The sequence below is a fragment of the Cupressus sempervirens genome, chromosome 8 (assembly GCF_028749045.1).
Source record: "Cupressus sempervirens isolate cs-2001-9-10 chromosome 8, ASM2874904v1, whole genome shotgun sequence".
Lineage (NCBI taxonomy): Eukaryota > Viridiplantae > Streptophyta > Pinopsida > Cupressales > Cupressaceae > Cupressus > Cupressus sempervirens.
In genome coordinates, this window is record NC_143125.1 from 605,215,001 (window position 1) to 605,239,409 (window position 24,409).

At 32.9% G+C, this 24,409-nt stretch overlaps 1 protein-coding gene across 1 annotated transcript; it reads left to right on the plus strand.

The window, feature by feature from the left end:
- Positions 1-1,045: 1,045 nt before the first annotated feature.
- Positions 1,046-3,617, plus strand: EM1 (Stress induced protein). Its single transcript, XM_089798544.1, has 2 exons — positions 1,046-1,629; positions 3,093-3,617. The coding sequence occupies exons 1-2, from the start codon at positions 1,524-1,526 to the stop codon at positions 3,368-3,370; spliced, it is 384 nt and encodes a 127-aa protein (XP_089654670.1). The 5' UTR covers positions 1,046-1,523; the 3' UTR covers positions 3,371-3,617.
- The last annotated feature ends 20,792 nt before the right edge of the window (positions 3,618-24,409 follow it).

Genomic DNA, 24,409 nt, shown 5'->3' on the forward strand with positions numbered 1-24,409 from the left:
CATATAAATTTGATGTTGATGAATAAATATGATGTAATAAATAAGAAATAAAATATAACTATTTAATTTTATACATAGTTTATAAAAACATAATAATAATTTATATATCTTTTAGAATTGAATTATTTCTTTTTTGTGGTTATTTCTTTAGTATTTTTTTATATAAAATATAATTATTAATTTAATATTAAAATATATATTTAAGTTTTAAATGTATTTAAACTAAATGATAAATTGTTTAAATAAAAAATATTAATAATAATAAATAATATAATTTATAAATTGTAACACTTATCAATTATATATATTACAAACATTATTATAAAATATAATTTTAAAAAATATTGTTTAATTTATTTTTATAAAAGTAAAATAATAGTAATAATTTAACTACTTTTACTTTTTTTTTAAATAAAAAATTTAGAAATTTGAATACAAAGATATAACATATTGAAATTATATTAAAAAAGACACACACGCACACACACACACACACACACACACACACACACACACATATATATAAATATAAACTTATGCATTACATGAAGTTTTAGCAACAAGTTATATCAAATAGTCAAAAATAAAAATCAATATAAAACTAATAATAAATATATTTAAAATAAGAAATTAAAAATATTTAATAGATTGTGATAATTAATATTGATTAGAAGTGTGAGGTGGAAGATAAAATGATTTAAAAAATAAAATCTTATCAACTTGTTACAAATGTGGAAAAGATAAAGTTGTAATTAATACATTCATTAATGCAAGATGAAGTTGTTAAAAAATATTTGTATTTTTTGTTGAAGAAAATTAATTTTCTCTCCCACCAAAAATAGTAGACCAATAGAATGGATGAAAAATGTGATTTATAAAAATAATGAAAAATTAGAAAAAGATATAAATATTTGAAATCTCATATAATCTTTTAAATTCTTTGATTTGATTGGTTAGTGTTAATATCATATTTGCATTGACATGAATGTGCATTTACAAAACAAAAAAAAACTAATAATAGGGAACTTTAACCTCATATTAAATTAGACCTTTTTAGACACTTTATTTAAAATCCATTGATAACCTGCACATTACATTCCATTCGCCGCCTTGGAAAAAGAGTCGCTTGCAGCCTGCCTAAAATAGTCGGCGAGGGCTTGCCTCCAAAACTTTGAAGATAAGTTTAAGCTCCTTACACATCGACCTCTGTTGAATCTGCAAGTAAGGTTGATAATCCCAATGAGAATTTTAGGATTTGATTCAGGTTCTTCATTGTTACAGCACCGACCCCATGAAACGTGTCTGTTTCTGCAAGTATAGATCGTGGACAATGGAGAAGAACCCACATACCAGGCATATTTGGCTTCCGTGGCCATTGCCAGAACTGTATATTGCCACGACGTACCCCCTGGGAAGTTATAAAGCCTCCTCCACAGAACGTATGGGAGATTAATTGAATTGCCCTAATTTTGTACTGGCTGAAGTTTGATTAGACTCTTTCAAAACAGAGCAACATAAAGAAGATGGCATCTCAACAGGAGCTGGATAAAAAGGCCAAGGCTGGAGAGACTGTGGTGCCTGGAGGCACAGGAGGCAAAAGCTTGGAGGCTCAGGAACGCCTTGCAGAAGGTAAATATAACTACATCTCTGTCCAGTCATTAGGTTTTCTAAAATAATATGCCGAATTGGTAACAGGTTCGAGTCTCGCTGTAAATAGTGTTTGATTCAGGGTTAAATGGTTTGTATCAGGAGCGTGGGGTCCATAGGTTACAGGTTCGAGTCACATTAATAGCTTTATTTGTGTCGCTGGTCGGTAGTTGCATACAGTCATCCTATTTTGTGTCATAGGTAACAGGTTCGAGTCACACTCGAAATAGTGTTTAATGGTTGGAACCCTTAAAGGTTTTGTACTAAGGGCCTGGATTTGATAGGTCAGGCACATTAAGATCTCAATTTTGTATTGCTGGTAGGTAGTTACATATGTGTCCAGCCATTCTATTTTGTTTCATAGGTAACATGCTTGAGTCAGAGTAAAATAGTTTTCAATTGTATTTAGTCATTGGCATTAGGGGTCTGTATATGATAAGTTACAAGTTCGAATCACACTCAAAGCAGCGTTAGTGGTCGGTACCAGGGGCCTGGATAATGAGTCAATTGTATTTAGTGATTGTTATCAGGGCTCTGGGTATGATAGGTTACAAGTTCGATTCACACTCTAAAGCAGTGTTCAATGCAGTGTTTAATGGTTGGTACCAGGGGCCTGGATAATGATTCAATTGTATTTAGTGATTGTAATTAGTGCTCTGGGTATGATAGGGTACAAGTTCGAATTGCACTGAAAGCAGTGATCAGTGCAGTGTCTAATGGTTGGTACCAGGGGCTTGGATAATGATTCAATTGTATTTGGTATTTAGTGATTGGCATTATATTTAGTGAATTTGTATTTAGTGATGTATTATATTTAGTGAATTGGTATTAGGGGTCTAGATATGATATGATCAGTTTAAATCACACTCAAAGCAGTGTTCAATTCAGTATTTAATGCTTATAACAATAGAATATAAGTTCGAGTCACACTCTAAATAGTGTTCAATTATGGGCTAAATGTTTGGTATCAGGGGCCTGGATATGATAGATTACAGATTCCATATACATTGCATATGCACTTGTATTGCTGGTCTGTGCTTACATATGCACTTGAATTACTTGTATGTAGTTACATATGTACTCATTCTATTGTGTTTCATAGGGAGCAGGTTGGATTCACACTAAAATAGTATTCAATAGTGTTTAATGATTGGTAGCAGAGGTCTCGATATGATATATTACAGGTTTGAGACACATCAATACCTTGATGTGTATTGGTGGTGTGTTGATAAATATGTATTCAGTCATTCTGTTGTGTGTCATAAGGAACAGGTTGGAGTCACAGTAAAATAGCAGTCAACAGTGTTGTTAACAGGTTAGAGGCCATTAATAGGCTGATTTACATTGCTGGTTGGTGGTTTTACTTACGTAACCAGTCTTTCTATTGTGTTTCACAGGTTACAGGTTCGAGACACATTAATAGGTTTGTTTGATGTGTATTGCAGGTCGTCACAAGGGGGGAGAGACACGGAAGGAGCAGCTGGGGCATGAAGGGTACCAGGAGCTTGGTCACCTGGGCGGTGAAACCCGGAAGGAGCAGCTGGGTCACGAGGGGTATCAGGAATTGGGGAAAAGGGGAGGGGAGACAAGAAAGGAGCAGCTAGGTCATGAGGGTTATCAGGAAATGGGGAAAAAGGGTGGGGAGACACGTAAGGAACAGCTGGGGCATGAAGGATACCAGGAAATGGGACGTAAGGGTGGTTTAAGTGGCCGAAATGATTAGAATAGCCTGTTTGCATTGTTGTTCTCTATTTACTCTCTACATTTACACTAGTTTGAGTTTGTGGACTTTTGCAGTAGTTAAAGAATTTGCTGTAAGTAGGTGTAACAGTATTTTTGTGTGGTCAAAAAAATTTCTCTGTAAATTTCGCAACGACTCTAGAAATCTTTGTGAATTTCGCAACGACTCTAGAAATCTTTGTTTATAATGGAATTGTGGAATAAATCATCACAACATTAGTTTAATGTAACTGGTCTTGTACAAAATTCGTACAATGAGTGTACAATTCAGCAGTGACTCTAATTCATAGAGTAAAACATTAGAATAATAGCGTAGAGTAAAACAATAGAATAGCCAAGTTTGTCTAATGAATAGAATAGCCAAGAGCCAAGTTTGTCTAATGTGGAGTAGTAAATGATTAGTAAATGATTAGAATGGAATAGCCAAGCCTAGAATAAATCTAATGATTAGAATGGCATATGGAATAGTCAATAGCCAAGCTAGAATAAAATCTAATGATTAGAATGGAAAATGGAATAGTCAATAGCCAAGCTAGAATAAAAATGGAATAGCCAATAGTCAAGCCTAGAATAAATCTAATGATTCTAATGGAATAGTCAATAGGCTTTCTAGTGATTCTAATGGAATAGTCAATAGGCTTTCTAGTGATTCTAATGGAATAGTCAATAGGCTTTCTAGTGATTCTAATGGAATAGTCAATAGGCTTTCTAGTGATTCTAATGGAATAGTCAATAGGCTTTCTAGTGATTCTAATGGAATAGTCAATAGGCTTTCTAGTGATTCTAATGGAATAGTCAATAGGCTTTCTAGTGATTCTAATGGAATAGTCAATAGGCTTTCTAGTGATTCTAATGGAATAGTCAATAGGCTTTCTAGTGATTCTAATGGAATAGTCAATAGGCTTTCTAGTGATTCTAATGGAATAGTCTAATGGAATAGTCAATAGTCAAGCCTAGAATAAATCCAATGCTTTCTAATGATTCTAATGGAATAGCCAATAGTCAAGCCTAGAATAAATCTAATGGAATAGTCAATAAATCTGATGATTCTAATGGAATAGTCAATAAATCTGATGATTCTAATGGAATAGTCAATAGTCAAGCCTAGAATAAATCCAATGCTTTCTAATGATTCTAATGGAATAGTCAATAGCCAAGCTAGAATAAAATTTAGTAGATAGAATAGCCAAGCTAGAATAAAATCTAATTTATTCTAATGAATTGCTAATGAATTGAATAAATCTAATGATTCTAATGGAATAGTCAATAGGCTTTCTAATGATTCTAATGGAATAGTCAATAGCCAAGCTAGAATAAAATTTAGTAGATAGAATAGCCAAGCTAGAATAAAATCTAATTTATTCTAATGAATTGCTAATGAATTGAATAAATCTAATGATTCTAATGGAATAGTCAATAGGCTTTCTAATGATTCTAATGGAATAGTCAATAGTCAAGCCTAGAATAAATCCAATGATATCTAATGATTCTAATGGAATAGTCAATAGCCAAGCTAGAATAAAATCTAATTTATTCTAATGAATTGCTAATGAATTGAATAGCCAAGATCTAGTGGATAGAATAGCCAAGTTTGTCTGATCTAGTGGATGTTATAATCTAATGAATAAAATCTCTAGTGAATAGCCAAGATCTAGTGGATAGAATCTGATATAGTGGATAGAATAGCCAAGTTAAAATCTAGTGGATGTTATAATCTAATGAATAAAATCTCTTGAATTGAATAGCCAAGATCTAGTGAAGATCCAAGATCTAGTGGATAGAATAGCCAAGTTAAAATCTAATTAAAATCTAATGAATAGAATAGCCAAGCTAGAATAAGATCTAATGAATTTAACATCCAAGATCTAGTTAGAATAGCCAAGTTTGTCTAATGTAGAGTAAATCAATAGAATGGAATAGCCAAGTTTGTAGAGTTTTGGCTAATGTAGAGTAACTCATTAGAATGGAATAGCAAGTGTAGAATAAAACATTAGAATAGAATGGAATAGCCAAGTTTGTAGAGTTTTGGCTAATGTAGAGTAACTCATTAGAATGGAATAGCCAAGTGTAGAATAAAGCATTAGAATGGAATATCTAATGAATAGAATAGCTAAGTTTGTCTAATGTAGAGTAGTAAATTAGAATTAGAATGGAATAGCCAAGTTTGTAGAGTTTTGGCTAATGTAGAGTAAATCATTAGAATGGAATAGCCAAGTGTAGGGTAAAACATTAGAATGGAATATCTAATGAATAGAATAGCCAAGTTTGTCTAATGTAGCCAAGCAAATGATTAGAATGGAATAGCCAATAGCCAAGCAAATGTTTAGAATGGAATAGCCAATAGCCAAGCAAATGTTTAGAATGGAATAGCAAATAGCCAAGCTAGAATAAAATCTAATGAATAGAATAGCCAAGCTAATGTTTAGGATGGAATAGCCAATAGTCAAGCAAATGTTTAGAATGGAATAGCAAATAGCCAAGCTTGTAGAGTATAGCCTATAATGATTAGAATGGAATAGCAAATAGCCAAGCTAGAATAAAACCTAATGAATAGAATAGCCAAGCTTGTAGAGTATAGCCAATAGCCAAGCCTAGAATAAATCTAATGATGAGAATGGAATAGCCAATAGCCAAGCTAGAATAAAATCTAATGAATAGAATAGCCAAGCTTCTCTAATGTAGAGTAGTAAATGATTAGAATAGAATAGCCAAGCTTGTCTAATGTAGAGTAGTAAATGATTAGAATGGAATAGCCAATAGCCAAGTCTAGAATAAATCTAACGATTAGAATGGATTAGAATGCAATAGCCAATAGCCAAGCCTAGAATAAATCTAATGATTAGAATGGAATAGTCAATAGCCAAGCCTAATTCTAATGATTAGAATGGAATAGTCAATAGCCAAGCTAGAATAAAATCTAATGAATAGAAGATCCAAGATCTAGTGGATAGAATGGTCAAGTTTGTCTAATGTACAGTAAATCATTGGAATGGAATAGTCAAGTTTGTTTATTATAGAATAAATCAATTACATTTGCACATATTTAAATCTTTGTTTATAAATTTTGTACATTTGCACATTTCCAATAGTCTAATGAATAGAATAGCCAAGTTTGTTTATTATAGAATGAATCAATTACATTTGCACATGTTTAAATCTTTGTTTATAGATATTGTACATGAGTAGTTTGTAGTTTGTGTATCTCATGCTTCTTGTAGTTTGTGTATCTAGAATAGCCAAGTTTGTTTATTATAGAATGAATCAATTACATTTGCACATTTTCAAATCTTTGTTTATAAATTTTGTACATTTGCACATTTCTAGTATCTTGTAGTTTGTGTATCTCATGCCTCTTGTAGTTTGTGTATCTCATGGCGTCTTTTTTACATTAGAAGTATTAGTCAATTTGTTAGGCAAACTGTCAGCCCTAATTTAAATTAAATTAGGGCAGTAAGTATGAGATGTAAGTACATTTGCACATTTTCAAATCTTTGTTTATAAATTTTGTACATTTGCACATTTCTAGTATCTTGTAGTTTGTGTATCTCATGCCTCTTGTAGTTTGTGTATCTCATGGCGTCTTTTTTACATTAGAAGTATTAGTCAATTTGTTAGGCAAACTGTCAGCCCTAATTTAAATTAAATTAGGGCAGTAAGTATGAGATGTAAGCAGTAGTTTCCAATCTTATTAGTCAATCTATCGGCAGTAAGTATGAGATGTTCTTATTAGTCAATCTATCAATAGTAAGTATGAGATGTATGAGATGTAAGTAGTAGTTTCTAATCTCATTAGTCAATCTATCAATAGTAAGTATGAGATGTAAGCAATAGTTTCTAATCTTATTAGTCAATCTGTCGACACATTAAGTATGAGATAGAAATGTTACATGTACATTGGATTTAATCTACATAACTCATAGAATAATAATACTATTGAGATTATATTATTTTCTAATGTAATAAAGTATCTGATGTCTCTTTTACATCGAAATGTTCTAATCTTATTAGTCAATTTGTCGGCACATTAAGTGCGAGATAGAAATCTATTGAGATTATATTATTTTCTAATATAAAAGTATCTGATGTCTCTTTTACATCGGAATGTTTTAATCGTATTAGTCAATATGTCGATACGTTAAGTGTGAGATAGAAATGTTACATGTACATTGGATTTAATCTACATAACTAATAGAATAATAATACTATTAAGATTATATTAATAGAATAATAATACTATTAAGATTATATTATTTTCTAATGTAATAAAGTTTTCACATAAGTTACTAAGTTGTCTTCTAATGTAATAAAGTTTTCACATAAGTTACTAAGTTGTCCATTTGCAAGGGATAAATTGGAAGACTTACTTTATTTCATAATAAAGTAATTATTCAACCCATATCTTTCACATAAGAAATTAAATTCATTTTTCATTAAATTCATACTAACCGTAAGGATATTCTAATGAAAAAATAATGTGTAACTTGATGTTATTAAGGATAGTATTTAAATAAAAATAATTTGTAAATTGATGCTATTAAGGATAGTATTTAAATAAAATTAATTTGTAACTTGATGCTATTAAGGATAGTATTTAAATAAAATTAATTAAGGATAGTATTTAAATAAAATTAATTTGTAACTTGATGCTATTAAGGATAGTATTTAAATAAAATTAATTTGTAACTTGATGCTATTAAGGATAGTATTTGTAACTAGATGTTATTAAGGATAGTATTTAAATAAAATTAGGGTAGTAAGGATAGTATTTGTAACTTTATTTAAATAAAATTAGAGTAGTAAGTATGACTAATCTAATGTTATTAGTTAATCTAATAAAAATTGATTGGTTATTAGTGAATCCTATTAAAATAGACTGGTTTTGGAATGTAATCTTATTAGTCAATCCAATAAAAATATATTGGTTGACTAATGTCAATCTAATAAAAATAGACTGTTTGGTTGACTAATGTAATTTTATTAGTCAATCTAATAAAAATAGATTGGTTATTAATGAATCTGATTAAAATAGATTGGTTTTGGAATGTAATCTTATTAGTCAATCCGATAAAAATATATTGGTTTTGAAAATGTAATCTTATTAGTCAATTTGCTAAAAATAGATTGGTTTTGGAAATGTAATCTTATTAGTCAATCTGCTAATTAAAATAGATTGGTTTTGGAATGTAATCTTACTAGTCAATATGATAAAAAAATATTGGTTTTGGAAATGTAATCTTACTAGTCAATTTGCTAAAAATAGATTGGTTTTGGAAATGTAATAAAAATAGATTGGTTTTGGAAATGTAATCTTATTAGTCAATCTGCTAAAAATAGATTGGTTTTGGAAATGTAATGTTATTAGTCAATTTGATAAAAATAGATTGGTTTGGTTTTGGAATTGTAATATTATTAGTCAATCTGATAAAAATAGATTGGTTTTGGAAATGTAATCTTATTAGTCAATTTGATAAAAATAGATTGGTTTTGGAAATGTAATCTTATTAGTCACTTACTAATGTAATCTTATTAGTCAATATGATAAAAATAGATTGATTTTGGAAATGTAATCTTATTAGTTAATTTGATAAAAAATAGACTGGTTTTGGAAATGTAATCTTATTAGTCAATCTGATAAAAATTTGGTTTTGGAAATGTGATTTTATTAGTCAATCTCTAATAAAAATAGATTGGTTTTGGAAATCTGTTAATGTAATCTTATTAGTCAATTTGATAAAGATAGATTGGTTTTGGAAATATGATCTTATTAGTCAATCTTTGATAAAAATATATTAGTTTTGGAATTATGTTATGATGAAGATAAAGAAATTAAATTAAATTAGGGCAATGCCAAGAAATTGGTTTTGGAAATTGATGCAGGAGCATCCAGAGGTATAAGGGCAATCCTATGTCACCCAAAAAAATATACTTAGACTTAGTTTCTGTTTCATGTGTTTTCATTTTTGGATACCCATTTGGGTCAAATAAAGGTTCCAACTCTCACAGTTCTACTATCAGTGTTCATGTAAATTCCGAAAAAATAGGAGTATGTAATTGAGCCATCATTTTGGTGAACTAGGAGGTGTAAATTGGCTAGATGAATGTAATTGTAATTTAGAGCATTCCAGAAAAAGAATCAGGTCAAAAGGCCCCACGGTTTGAAAGTTATTGCAGTTTTTTCGAGTTTTGGAGACCTAAGAATGCTTCAAAGTTAGGTTAGGGGCATTAAATGACCTTGAAAAGGGCCGAAAAATGGGGGACGAGCAAAGTTGATCCATAAGGCTATAGAGCGCTTCGAGAGCTTTCTGAAAATGTAAACGATTCGTCAATCGGAGCTACGGTTCAAAAGTTATGCCTCCCAAAAGTTCGGTTACCGTTTCTGGATTCTTCTAGATTTGCACCGACTTCTAACGCAGCTTCTGGAACCTTCTATTTCGTCGGTGGATGCCTACTAGCACTTTCTAGAATGTATTCCTAGTCCTTAACCCTCTGAGGTCTATTTAAGGAGATTCCTGGCATTGTAAAAAGCAGTTCGGAGTGGAGTTTGAGAGGAGGTACTGAAAGGAGAAATTATCTCCACATTTATGCTATTGTAAGCCCTTAGGGCATGTTTTGAAGTTTATTTTCTCTGTACTGAATGTACTAGCTTATTTTTCAGTTAATACAATTTTCTTTTTCTGTTGTGTCCATTCTGTTCTTGGGTTGTGTCCCCGTCAAGTGGTATCAGAGCTGGTTTTCCTAAGTGTGTAGATAGAGCGCCGACTGTGAGGCAGTTTGCACCAGGACTGTGTGGTTGTGAGTTTGAGTTAAGAAGATGCCTCCACGAAGAGAGCGTGGCCGAAGGGCCAGAGCTATTAATCCTGAGGAGGTCAGAGCCCTCCAAAGGCAGGTACAAGCATTGCAGGAGGAGCTCCGTAGAGGAACAATTGTGGCCGCAGGTGATGAAAGTGAAGATGACAACGAAGAAGACGAAATTGGACCAGAAGGGGAATTTGACGGGGAAGTTCTAAATCATGTAGAAGAAATGCTTTTTAGGGCCATTACTAAGTTTGGGAAAAGACCTACAATTGAAGTGGGTGTATTTTCAAGAAATCTGAAACCAGATGAGTTGATCGATTGGATCAATGAACTGGAAGAATACTTTGAGTATGAGGATATCAGGGACCCAGATAGGGTTAAGTTTGCAAAGGCCAAACTGAAAGGCCATGCCAAAATCTGGTGGCAAGAGGTCCAATTGGAAAGAAACATAAGAGGAAAGGAAAAGATCACAAGGTGGGATCGCATGGTGGACAAATTGAAGAAGCAGTTCATTCCTATGGACTACGAGCTTGATTTGTTTAAGAAGATGCATGGGTTAAAGCAAGCAGGAAGATCAGTCCAAGAATATACAGAGGAGTTTTACCGATTCTTGATTAGAGCAAGGCATGCAGAAGCAAATAAGGAGAAGGTTGCTCGTTATATCAGTGGGTTGCGACTTAGCATCTAGGAGGAATTAGGTCTGGTAAGAATGACCAGCGTTGAAGAGGCATACCAGTTTGCCCTACGAGTTGAAGAGAAGCTGAATAAAAGGTTTGAAGGAAGACAAAGAGGGCGCGGTCAAGGAGGAAGGGGAAGCGGTAGATCATATGGAGGCCGCAATGAAACCCAAAAGAAAAATGAAGATGTGGGTACTAGCAGGAACCAGAGGAATGAGGGTTTCAACCGCTCCCATGATCAAGACTTTGGAAATCAGAGAGGAAGAGGTAGAGGACATGGACAAGGAAGAGGAGGCTTCTGTGGTACCTGTTTCCATTGCAATGAAGAAGGTCATCATGCCTTTGAATGCCCTCAATGACAAGGAAGGATAGATAGGAGAGCTGAGGGCCAAGCTAGGGTTGCTCATGTGGATGAAGATGCACAATCATCACATTCAGAGGATGCAGAAAGAGGAGAGACCTTGGTAAATGAAAGAGTCCTACTAAGTGGTGGGATTGAACCAGGACAACGGAGGAGTCTGTTCTGTACCAGATGCAAGTGTGAGGATAAATGTTGTGACGTGATCATTGATGGTGGTAGCACTGATAACTTGGTATCAGAAGAGATGGTCTCTAAGCTGAAGCTCAAGAGGGAGAAACATCCCCAGCCCTATCGGATTGCTTGGGTAAAAGATGATCATAAGGTCCTAGTAAGTGAACAATGTTTAGTGAAATTCAAAATTGGGAGTTACCATGATGAAGTTCTCTGTGATGTTATTTTGATGGATGTTTGCCATCTATTATTGGGTAGACCATGGTAGTTTGATAGACATGCAGTACATGATGGACATGAAAACACATACTCTCTGCCAAAGGATGGAGTTCGTCACAAATTGAAGCCCATGAAAAAGGAAGGTGAAAAGGTATGTAGTAGTGCTAGGATTTGTCTTGTTGATGAAAGGAAGTTTTTAGATGGCATGAAACATCAACATATGTGCTATGCTTTGATTCCTAGGAAAGATAAAGAAGGTAGTAGTGAAATACCACTTGAAGTTTCAGATTTACTAGGTGAGTTTGGAGATATTATCTCTGATAATGTTCTAGATGGATTGCCACCAGTAAGGCAAATCAGTCATCAGATAGTTCTGATTCCAGCAGCTAGTCTGCCTAACAAGGCTGCTCATAGGATGACTCCTGCTAAAACAAAGGAGCTAAATAGACAAGTTCAGGAGCTGTTGAGGAAGGGCTTGATTCGAGAGAGCCTGAGTCCATGTGCAGTACCTTTAGTACTCGCACCAAAGAAGGATGGAGAGCGGAGGATGTGTATGGATTCTCAAGCTATAAATAGGATAACCATCAAGTACCGGTTACCTTTGCCAAGGATGGATGATCTTATAGACTACTTGAGTGGAGCTCAGTACTTCACAAAGATAGATCTGAAGAGTGGTTATCACCAGATACGGATTCGAGAAGGAGATGAGTGGAAAACAGCCTTCAAGACCAAGGAGGGTCTTTATGAGTGGTTAGTCATGCCCTTTGGATTGACGAACGCCCCAAGAACCTTCATGCGGCTCACGAATGAGGTACTTAAGAAGTTCTTGGGAAAATTGGTTATTGTTTATTTGGATGATATTTTAATTTTCAGCAAGACTTTGGAAGAACATTTACTGCATATTCGTAGTGTCCTTGAAAGGCTAAGGGAAGAGAAACTGTTAATTAATCTAAAGAAGTGTATCTTTGCAAAAAGGGAGTTAGTCTATTTGGGGTTTGTTATATCACCCGAAGGTCTAAAAATGGATCCAGAGAAGGTAAAAGCCATCTTGGAATGGCCTACTCCAAGGTCTGCTACTGAGGTAAGATCATTTCATGGTCTGGTTAGTTTTTACAGGAAGTTTATTAAGAATTTCAGTGGCATATGTGCACCCCTAACTGATACAATAAGAGGGGATAGAAAAGAGTTCAAATGGACTGCAGCAGCTGCGAGAAGTTTTGAATTGCTGAAGAAGAAGGTAACAGAACAACCTGTGTTGGCACTTCCAGATTTTAGAAAGGTTTTCCAGGTGGATTGTGATGCTAGTGGCAGCGCTATTGGGGGTGTATTAAGCCAAGGTAAGCCTATTGCATATTTTAGTGAAAAATTGAATGATGCAAAGAAGAAGTATTCTATTTATGATCAAGAGTTCTATGCAATAGTTCAGGCCTTAAAGAAATGGAGGCATTATTTATTGCCAAATGAATTTGTTTTGTATACTGATCATCAGGCATTACAGTACCTAAATAGCCAAGGTAAATTGAATCAGAGGCATATGAAGTGGGTAGAGTTCTTGCAGAGTTATACATTTGTGTTAAAGCATAGAAGTGGAAAATCTAACATGGTTGCAGATGCACTAAGTAGGAGACAGTTGTTGCTTACAGTAATGCAGGTTGAAGTAGTTGGGTTTGATGAACTCAAGAATTTGTACCCCAAGGATCCTGATTTTGTTGAAGCATGGAAAGCTTGTAAAGAGCCCGTTGTTGTAGATAGAACCAAGTGGTTAAACTATTTGATTCAGGATGGCATGTTGTTCAAGGGTAGTCAATTGTGCATTCCAAGGAGTTCCATGAGGGAAAATCTGATTAAGGAGAAACACAGTGGAGGGATGGCAGGACATTTTGGTCAAGATAAGACCATTGCCATTCTTAGAGAACATTATTTTTGGCCTCAAATTTCACAGGATGTGAAGAAGTTTGTACAGAGTTGCCAGGTTTGTCAAGTTGCCAAGGGGTTTCGTCACAATACTGGCCTATATCAGCCATTGCCTGTTCCATCAAGGCCATGGGAGGACATAAGTATGGATTTTGTTCTTGGATTGCCAAGGACACAAAGGGGTAATGACTTAGTATTCGTGGTGGTTGATAGGTTCTCCAAAATGGCATATTTCATTCCATGCCACAAAACTCATGATGTTGTCCATATTGCAGACTTGTTTTTCAAAGAGGTGGTAAGACTACATGGTCTTCCAAGGAGTATAGTTTCTGACAGAGATACTAAATTTGTGGGGTATTTCTGGAGGACATTGTGGAAGAAGTTGAGAACAGACCTAAAATTCAGTTCCACACATCACCCGCAGACTAATGGCCAAACAGAAGTGGTAAATAGAAGTCTGGGAAATTTGCTGAGATGTTTAGTTGGGGATAAGCCCAAGGGATGGGATTTGATTCTACCACAAGCAGAGTTTTCTTACAATAACTCTATAAATAGGAGTACTAGAAAATCACCATTCCAAATTGTATATGGGAATAGCCCAAGGACTGCACGAGAATTGAGGAAGATAGAACAAGGGGAGAGGACAAGTGCTGAAGCTGAGGAATTTGCTGAACATATCAAGCGTCTACATGAGGAGGTTCAAGCACACATTACCAAGATGAATCAAGAGTATAAAGCTAGGGTTGATCAAAGGAGAAGACATAAGGAATTCCAAGTAGGGGATCTAGTCATGGTGCACTTACGAAAAGAAAGATTTTCAGCCGGTAGTTACAACAAGCTAAAATGAAGAAATTTGGCCCCTACAAAATTTTGAAGAAACATGACTCGGGAAATGCATATGAGGTGGAGCTACCAAATGGTATTCACATTTCTCCCATTTTCAACATTGCAGATTTAACAGAGTATCATGATGATGGTGCAGATGAGGAGCTAGTGTTAGAGCCATGTTCGATTCCTGCTTCTAAGAAGGAGGAGATAGAAGACATTCTAGATCATCGTGTGGGTAGGAGTACCAAAAACATACAGTATGAAGAGTATTTGGTCAAATGGAAAGGACGATCGATCGAGGACTCAACTTGGATTTCAGCAGCTGAGGTTTCCCATTTGGGATTTCCTCTACCATTCATAAAGTGACAGGGTCACTTTTCAATCTACCCTGGGTGTCTGATGGAGGAGCATCCAGAGGTATAAGGCAATCCTGTGTCACCCAAAAAAATACACTTAGACTTAGTTTCTATTTCATGTGTTTTCATTTTTGGATACCCATTTGGGTCAAATAAAAGTTCCAACTCTCACAGTTCCACTATCAGTGTTCATGTAAATCTCAAAAAAATAGGAGTATGTAATTGAGCTATCATTTTGGTGAACTAGGAGGTGCAAATTGGCCCAATGAATGTAATTGTAATTTAGAGCATTCCAGAAAAAGAATCAGGTCAAAAGGCCCCACGGTTTGAAAGTTATTGCAATTTTTCAAAATTTTGAGACCTCCTAAGAATGCTTCAAAGGCAAGTTAGGGGAATTAAATGACCTCAAAAAGGGCCAAAAAATGGGGGACAAGAAAAGCTAGTCCATAGGGCTATAGAGCGCTTCGAGAGCTTTCCGAAAATGTAAACGGTTCGTCAATCGGAGCTACGGTTCAAAAGTTATGCCTCCTGAAAGTTCGGTTACCGTTTTTGGATTCTTCTAGATTTGCATCGACTTCTAACGCAGCTTCTGGAACCTTCTGTTTCGTCGGTGGATGCCTACTAGCACTTTCTAGAATGTATTCCTAGTCCTTAACCCTTTAGGGTCTATTTAAGGAGATTCCTGGCATTGTAAAAAGCAGTTCGGAGTGGAGTTTGAGAGGAGGTACTGAAAGGAGAAATTATCTCCACATTTATGCTATTGTAAGCCCTTAGGGCATGTTTTGAAGTTTATTTTTCTCTGTACTGAATGTACTAGCTTATTTTTCAATTAATACAATTTCCCTTTTCTGTTTTGTCCATTCTGTTCTTGGGTCGTGTCCCCATCATAAATGTAATTTTATTAGTTAAATTGGTTTTGGAAATGTAATCTTATTACTCAATCTGATAAAAATAGATTGGTTTTGGAAATCTGTTATGATGAATTAGTTTTGAAAATGCAATCTTATTAGTCAATATGATAAAAATAGATTGGTTTTGGAAATATGTTTTGATTAAGATATAGAAATTAAATTAGGGCCATGCTAAGAAATTAGATTGGTTTTGGAAATCTGTTATATAGAAATTAAATTAAGGCAATGCTAAGAAATTAAATGTGATGATAAATATATGTAAGGATAGTATTTGATAAAATTGTGATGATAAAAATTGATTGGTTTTGGAAATTTGTTATGATGAAGATATAGAAATTAAAGTTAATTTGTCAATACGTATAAATTAAATTAGGGCAGTAAGTATTGTGATGATGTAAGGATAGTATTCAATAAAATTGTGATGATGAAAATAGATTGGTTTTGGAAATATTTTATGATGAAGATATGAAAATTAAATAAGGGCAATGCTAAGAAATTAAATGTGATGGTAAATATATGTAAGGATAGTATTTGATAAATTTGTGATGATAAAAATAGATTGGTTTTGGAAATTTGTTATGATGAAGATATAAAAAATTAAATTAAGGCAATGTTAAGAAATATTTTAAGAATAGTAATATCAAAATTAAACTAGGGCAATGTTCAGAAATATTTTAAGAACAGTAATAATGTTGTGGAAATTGTGGTAATGATGGTGAGGATAGGTCAAAAATGAAGGCAATGTTGAATTTTTTTAAGAATGGTAATAATGTTGTGGAAATTGTGATGAGGATGGTGAGGATAGGCCAAAATGAAGATCAAGGTAGTGACCATGAGATGTGCAATGCTGAAATATATTAAGAAGAGTAATAATGTTGTGGAAATTGTGATGATGATGGTGAGGATAGGCCAAGAATGAAGATCAGGGTGGTGAAGATCGGGGTGGTGAGCATGATAATGAAGATTTTAAGAATGAGATGACCAAGATAATGAAGATTTTAAAAATGAGATGACCAAGATAACAGAGATTTTAAGAATAGTAATAATGGTGAGGATAGACTAGAATGGAAATAAAGGTAGGGTAGTGACCATGAGATTACAAGATGACCAAGATATGGGGAATGGAAAGTGAATACTGAAATATATTAAGAATAGTAATGATGTTGTGGAAATTGTGATGATGATGGTGAGGATAGGTCAGAATGAAGATCGGGGTAGTGACTATGAGATGACCAAGATAACGGAGATGGGAAGGGAATGTTGAAATATTTTAAGAATAGTAATAATGGTGAAGATTGGCTAGAATGAAAATAAGGGTAGGGTAGTGACCATGAGATTACAAGATGACAAGATAAGGGGAATGGAAAGTGAATGTTGAAATATTTTAAGAATAGTAATAATGTCATGGAAATTGTGATGATGTTTATGAGATGATCAAGATAATGAAAATGGGAAGTGAATGTTGAAATATTTTAAGAATAGTAATAATGTTGTGGAAATTGTGATGATGATGGTGAGGATAGGCTAGAATTAAAATCAGATAATGGGAAAGATGACCAAGACAATGGGAAAGATGACCAAGACAAGGGGAATGGGAAGTGAATATTGAAATATTTGAAGATAAGGGGAATGGGAAGTGAGTGTTGAAATATTTTAAGAATAGTAATAATATTGTGGAAATTATGATGATGGTCATGAGATGACCAAGATAATGAGAATGGAGAGTGAATGTTGAAATATTTTAAGAATAGTAAGAATGATGTGGAAATTGTGATGATGGTGGTGAGGATAGCCTAGAATGAAATTAGGGTATGGTAGTGACCAAGTGATTACAAGATGACCAAGATAATGGGAATGAGAAGTGAATGTTGAAATATTTCAAGAATAGTAATAATGTTGTGGAAATTGTGATGATGATGGTGAGGATAAGCTAGAATGAAAATCACGGTAGTGAATATGAGATTACAAGATGACCAATATAATGTGAATGAGAATGTGTTAAGAGGCAATATATGGTAGTAAATATTAGTTATAATTATATCCAACTATTGAGAATGTATAATGATGGAGAAATTTTATTATAAATATTATGTACTATGAATATGAGATTGCAAGATTACAAGATGACCAAGATAATGGGAATGGGAATGTGTTAAGAGGCAATATATGGTAGTAACTATTAGTTCTAAGTGAATGTGAGATTACAAGATGACCAAGATAATGGGAATGGGAATGTGTTACGAGTCAATATATGGTAGTAAATATTAGTTCTAATTATATCCAACTATTGAGAATGTATAATGATGGAGAAATTTTAGTATAAATTCTATGTACATGTGAATATGAGATTACAAGATGACCAAGATAATGGGAATGGGAAGGTGTTAAGAGGCAATATATGCTAATAAATATTATAGTAAATATTAGTTCTAATTATATCTAACTGTTGAGAATGTATAATGATGGAGAAAGTTTATTATAAATTCTATGTTAGTATTTGGAAGTCTAGAAGGAAAAAATATATGGTACTAATTATATCCAACTTTTGAGAATGTATCATGATGGAGACAAGTTGGCACAAAATTTATTATAAATTCGATGTTAGTTTTTGGACCTCTCATGAAGATGAAGATTATATCGAAGTGCATGATGATGGAGAAAATTTATTATAAATTCTATGTTAACATTTGGAAGTCTAGAAGGAAAAAATATATGGTACTAATTATATCCAACTTTTGAGAATGCATCATGATGGAGACAAATTGGCACAAAATTTATTATAAATTCTATGTTTTTTGGAACTCTTGTGAAGATGAAGATTCTATCCAACTTTTGAAAATGAATCATGATGGAGATAGTTTTTGGAACTCTCATCCAAAAAAACACTAATGATGAAAATAAGTTGGTTTTAGAAATGTATTAAAACAAGTTCAAAGAACACTAATGATGAAAACAAATACTCTCATCCAAAGAACACTAATGATGAAAACAAGTTGGTTTTGGAAATGTATTATGGTGCAGATAATGTAGAAGGAAATTAGGGTAGTGAATATAAATATGTAAAATGCATCATGGTATAATGAATATAAATATGCTTCATGGTATAGTGAATATAAATATGCACCATGATCAATATAGTGATCTTGGTGCAGATAGGGTAGTGGGTAGAAGAATGCATCAGGGTGCAAGATAGTGTAGTGGATAGAAGAATACATCAGGGTGGAAATAGGTTAAAAACAAATAGGGTAGTGGATAGAAGAATGCATTATGGTGCAAGATAGGGTAGTGGATAGAAGAATGCATCATGGTATAGTTAGGTTATAAAAAATATCATGTTATAGTGAATATAAGAATGAATCATAGTGCAAACAGGTAAGAAAGTAATTAGGGAAACAAATATAAGATTAGAACTAGATAAACAAGAAAAGTTGGGTTTGATGTTTAATACTTGATAGAAAATCCAAAGAACACTAAATAGGTTCTCAAAATTGTGATGACCAAAATGAGTTGGTTTTGGAAATGCATCATAGTGCAGATAGGTTAGGAAAAAATAAATTCTTCCTAAGGCATCATGGTAGTGGATAAAAGAATGCATTATGGTGCAAATAGGTTAAAAAGAAATCATTGTGTAGTGAATATAAATGTGAATATAAGAATGCATCATGGTGCAGATAGGTTAAAAATAAATTAGGGAAAAATAACAAGATTAGAACTAGATGACCAAGAAAAGTTGGGTTTGATGGTTAATACTTGATAGAAGATTCAAAGAACACTAAATACTTTCTCAAAATTGTGATGACCAGAATGAGTTGGTTTTGGAAATGTATCATGCTACCATTAGGTTAGGAAGAAAAAAATTCTTCCTAATGCATCATGGTACATTTAAGATCTCTAAATTGTGATGATGAAAACAAATTGATTTTGGGAATGCATCATGGTGAAAATAAGTTAAAAACAAACTAGGGTAGTGAATATAAGATAGGTTAGAAAGAAATTAAAGAGTAGTGAATATAAGAATGCATCATGGTACCATTAGGTTCTTTAAATTTTGATGATGAAAATAAGTTGTTTTTGGGAATGCACCATGGTGCAAATAGGTTAGAAGGAAACTAGGGTAGTGAGTATAAGAATGCATCATGGTACAAATATGTTAGATCTTCTAAATTGTGATGACAAAAATAAGTCAGTTTTGGGAATACACCATGGTGTAACTAGGTTAGACAGAATTAGGGTAGGGGATATAAGAATGCATCATGGTTCTGAAAATTAGAAAGAAACTAGAGGTTCACAAAATTGTAACGATGGAACAAGTTTGTTTTGGGAATGCATCATGGTAGAGATAGGTTAGAAAGAAACTAGGGTAATGAATATAAGAATGCATCATGGTGTAGATAGGTTCAAAAGAAACTAAGGCAATATGTATGAGATTAGAAGATAACCAAGAAAAGTTGGGTTTGGTGGTTAATACTTGATATAGACTTAACAAGATGGTTTTGGGAATGCATCATGGTAGAGATAGGTTAGAAATAAACTTCGGGTAGTGAATATCACTGTGCAAATAGATGCAGATAGGTTAGAAAAAAATCAGGGCAGTAGATATAATATTAGAAGATGATCAGGAAAAGTTGGGTTTGGTGGTGAATACTTGATAGGTTAAAAAGATACCAGGGTTGGGTTAACAAGTTTTTTTTGGGAATGCATCATAGTGTAGATAGATTAGAATGAAACAAAAGTAGTGAATATAAGAAAGAATCATGGTGTAAATAGATTAGAAAGAAAGAAAAGTAGTGAATATAAGAATGCATCATGGTGTAGATAAGTTAGAAAGAATCTAGAGGTTCTAAAAAAATAAGTTAGTTTTGGAAATGAATACACGATAAGGTTACAAAGAAACTAGGGTAACAAATATAATATTAGAAGATGATTGATAAAAAAATAAGTTAGTTTTTTGAAATGCATCATAGTGCAGATAGGTTAGAAAGAAATTAGGGTAACAAATATAAGATTAGAAGATGACCATGAAAAGTTTGATTTGGTAGTGAATACTTGATAAGGTTAGAAAGAAACTAAGGTAGCAGATATAGCATTAGAAGATGACCAATAAAAGATGGGAGAATATGACCAAGAAAAGTCGGGCTTGGTGGTGAATAGTTGAGAATAAAACTTAGGGAAACAAATATATTCAAATACAAAAATAAAAATTATGAAATAAAAAAATTGAAAGGATAGAAAATAAAAATAATGGAAGAAAATATATTCAAATATAAGACCAAAAATTATAAAATTAAATATTGAAAGGATAGAACAAATTAACAATTAAGAAGATGCTTTATTTAAGAGTCATAATTCAATTAAAAATATTATTATGTATTGTAAATCTAGTATTACAAATTGCAAACTGTGTTCCATTACTTAATACTTAATCATGTAATATATACTCCAAATTGCACAATATTTGAAGCTTTGCAGGCACCTTGACAACTATTTATTTATTATGTATTCCAAATCACAAGCTGGTCATAAGGCAATCGTTCCAGCTGTAAGTGGAAGCTCCAAATTGGATATTATATGTGATTAATTGAAAGCTCAGTTGCGAACATCTACTTGGGCAATATCTAAAGCTTTGTAAAAACTGTCCAGACTATGTAAAAGGAAAAGCTGTTTAGATAACAATTAAAAGTTATTGTCCCTAAACATATAGTAACATCATTAAACTTCTTTCTCAAAGAATTGTTTGCACAAATGGAAAAGGAATAAGTGCTTTAGTTATTGGTCATGGTTGCTTCTTCTTTTGCTTTTAGTAAAATGAATTCTTCTTCTTTTTAATCAAATATCATTTTTATATAATAAACTATGAAGTATATCATTTACTTATTTTATTTTTTTGGATAACTACAAAGAGTCGATAAGAAGATGCTTTACTCTAACAAGTGATTGTAACTAGAACAACAAGACTTTTGATTTTGCATTTTGACTGACATGACATGATTGGATTGTACATGGTATAAACCTTGTTACTAGAATAACAAAGATCCAAATGAACCTTTATATTCTATGATATGTGATGGGAGACTACTAAGACTGGATGTTATGATCTAGTGCTTGTACACAGAAGTAGCTAATTGGTTGGATGTTATGATCTATGATTGTACTCATAACTAGTTGACTGGATGTTATAATCTAGCACTTGTATTCAAAGCATGTTTAAAGGTATAGTCCATAGTTGCATGTTGGCAACCATTTTTACAATGTGGCAGCTCTAACCACAATTCTAAGGGTATAGCTCATAGTTGCATCTTGTCAACCATTTTGACAATATAGCAGCCCCAACCTCTCTTTTGATTGAATGCAAAATGCTTGGATGTGATTTTATTTTGATTTATTTCCCTATTTTCTCAATTTTTCACAAGACCTTTCTTTGCAGTTTATAACTTCTCTTTCTAATGTTGCTAATGGATGAACTCATTGTCCAAAAAGAGAGCCTATGAGGAAAAAAGTATCTATTTATTCTATTTTCTATCTTTTCTCATTTTCTTCACAATATTCCTACACCTTCTTCCTCATTCCTTTAAAATATTAAAATTACACAAAACAACAATATGAAACACATAGATAACACTACTAATTATGTGTTTCACTCTTTAAAAAATTATTATATGACATTTCATTTAACTTTGACCATCTCTCACATAATTAGACCCAAATTTATCTTCCTTCATTTTATGTGTTTCTTAGGGAATTCACAGAGTGTTTGTTAGGGGATTTTGCAGATGTCAAAAATTGGCAAAGAATTGCAGTACCTTTGAACATATGCAAGAGCCATCTTGTGTCCCTTACCACTTCAACGTACATCAAGAGAATTCTTCAAATGCTTGCTTCTCAAGAGAATGTCTCTTTGTGAAAAGAAATTGCATTGCCATTTTCTTCAAGCTTGTGTAGCTATGTATTAGTAGGCCTACTTACACCGCTTCAATCAATTACTCCACTTTCACAACTCATGACTTCAAATTAGTGACTACAAATTATGTATCCCATGTGTGATCCTCATACTCACTTCAATTTTTTTTGAACTATTCAAAAGCCTTGAAATTCCACTTATTTTGTGTATATAAAAAAATTTCTAGGTGAGCTATGTATTTGCAAATTATGTATCCCATGTGGGATCCTCATGCTCACTTCAATTTGTTCTGAATTATTCAAAATCCTTTAAATTTCACTTAGTTATTGTATATAAAGAAAATTGCAAGGTAAGCTATGTATTATTAGGTCTACTTACATTGCTTCGATAAATTAATTAGCAACTTCAAATCATGTACCCCATGTAGGATCCTCATACTCGCTTCAATTTGTTATAAGTCTTAAAATTTTACTTAGTTTTTGTGTACAATGTTTTTCTCTAAATCATTATAATAGAATTGTTTTTAAATCTTGTATTGCTCCTATTTACATTTTTTCAATGACTTTAATGTTAGAAAGTAAATTATGTCGAGATAACTGAGAGGAGGGGGGAGGGGAGTGAATTAGTTATGTGATCATGATTAATTTTATTATCCTTATTAAGTCTGAAATATGTGATCAACATAAACAACAACCATGGGATCAAAATAAATTTTATTATCCTTTGTCGAACAATACAAAATACAACTGATATTAGCAACTTTTTATGTGTCCTCTTATTGTGCCTCTTCTGCACAAAATACTTCTCAGATCTCCACAAATCCACATCACATGAATCCCTTAGATCACTTACTCACATATACTTATTTTGCATATCACTTATTCACATTCACTTTCAAATTTTCATGCATAACAACTAAGGAAACAAGCATTCCTTTATACCAAGTCCTAGAATATATTATTGAGTCATCTATGAGGCTTTCTCAATTACAAATTACAATATAGGACCTCATTAATATAATACATGTTACATCACATTTCCATAATAACATAAAATTGTTGGCTCTCAAGCTTCATAACTCTTCACATGTGCGGCATCTAACTTTACTGACTTAGCCAGATCATCTTCATTATGTCTTCTACCTCTATCTATAGCATATCTCAATTCTATCTCTATTAGGATATATAATCCAATCATCACAAAATACTTCTTAAGAACTCTGCCAAAATACAGTCTTGAGTAAATCTCTAATAACTGTCACTAGTCTTCAACTTTCCATACATGCTCTTAACCACATTACTGGGACACTCTGTAGAACATGTTCTCAACTTTACATAACCTTATTTTCAATCCTTGATCCGTGCTACCATGATCTTTGTTTGCTACTCTACCAATCTTCACAATATTAACAGTATGTTGACATCAATGATGAACACAATCATAAGTGTAACATGTGACCACTATAACAATATTTCTAGTGCTCCAACAATGCTAGGATACTCTCTCGTAGGAATATCTTTAGCATTCATGCTAACATAAATGAAAATATGACGCAGGAGCATCTTGCATGGGGAATTATTAATAAATAAATAAAAATAAAAAATAAAAAAAAATTGGAGGAGAGAGAAAGTGACGAAAATAGAAAGAAAAAAAAACAGAAAATAGAAAATGGAGGAAAAGAAGAATTTCTATTTTCAAGGTGCATAGGTGGCGTAAATAGAAAAATAAGAAAAATAGTTGTCATTCCATTAATTGAGGTGTGTAGGTGGCATCTTAGAAGCTCAGGGAAAGTTTCTTAAATCTTATATTTAATATTTGTTGTGATCCATAAAGGAAATGTAATTTTCTAATTGGGCCACATGGTGGTGCTTAGTTGTATTTAGGTGGAATTC

Excerpts from the sequence above, each read along its gene's own strand:
- EM1 (XM_089798544.1), top strand. The coding sequence starts at position 1,524 with ATGGCATCTCAACAGGAGCTGGATAAAAAGGCCAAGGCTGGAGAGACT. Across the intron at positions 1,630-3,092 it reads TCAGGAACGCCTTGCAGAAG|GTCGTCACAAGGGGGGAGAG; the intron begins GTAAATATAACT and ends TGTGTATTGCAG.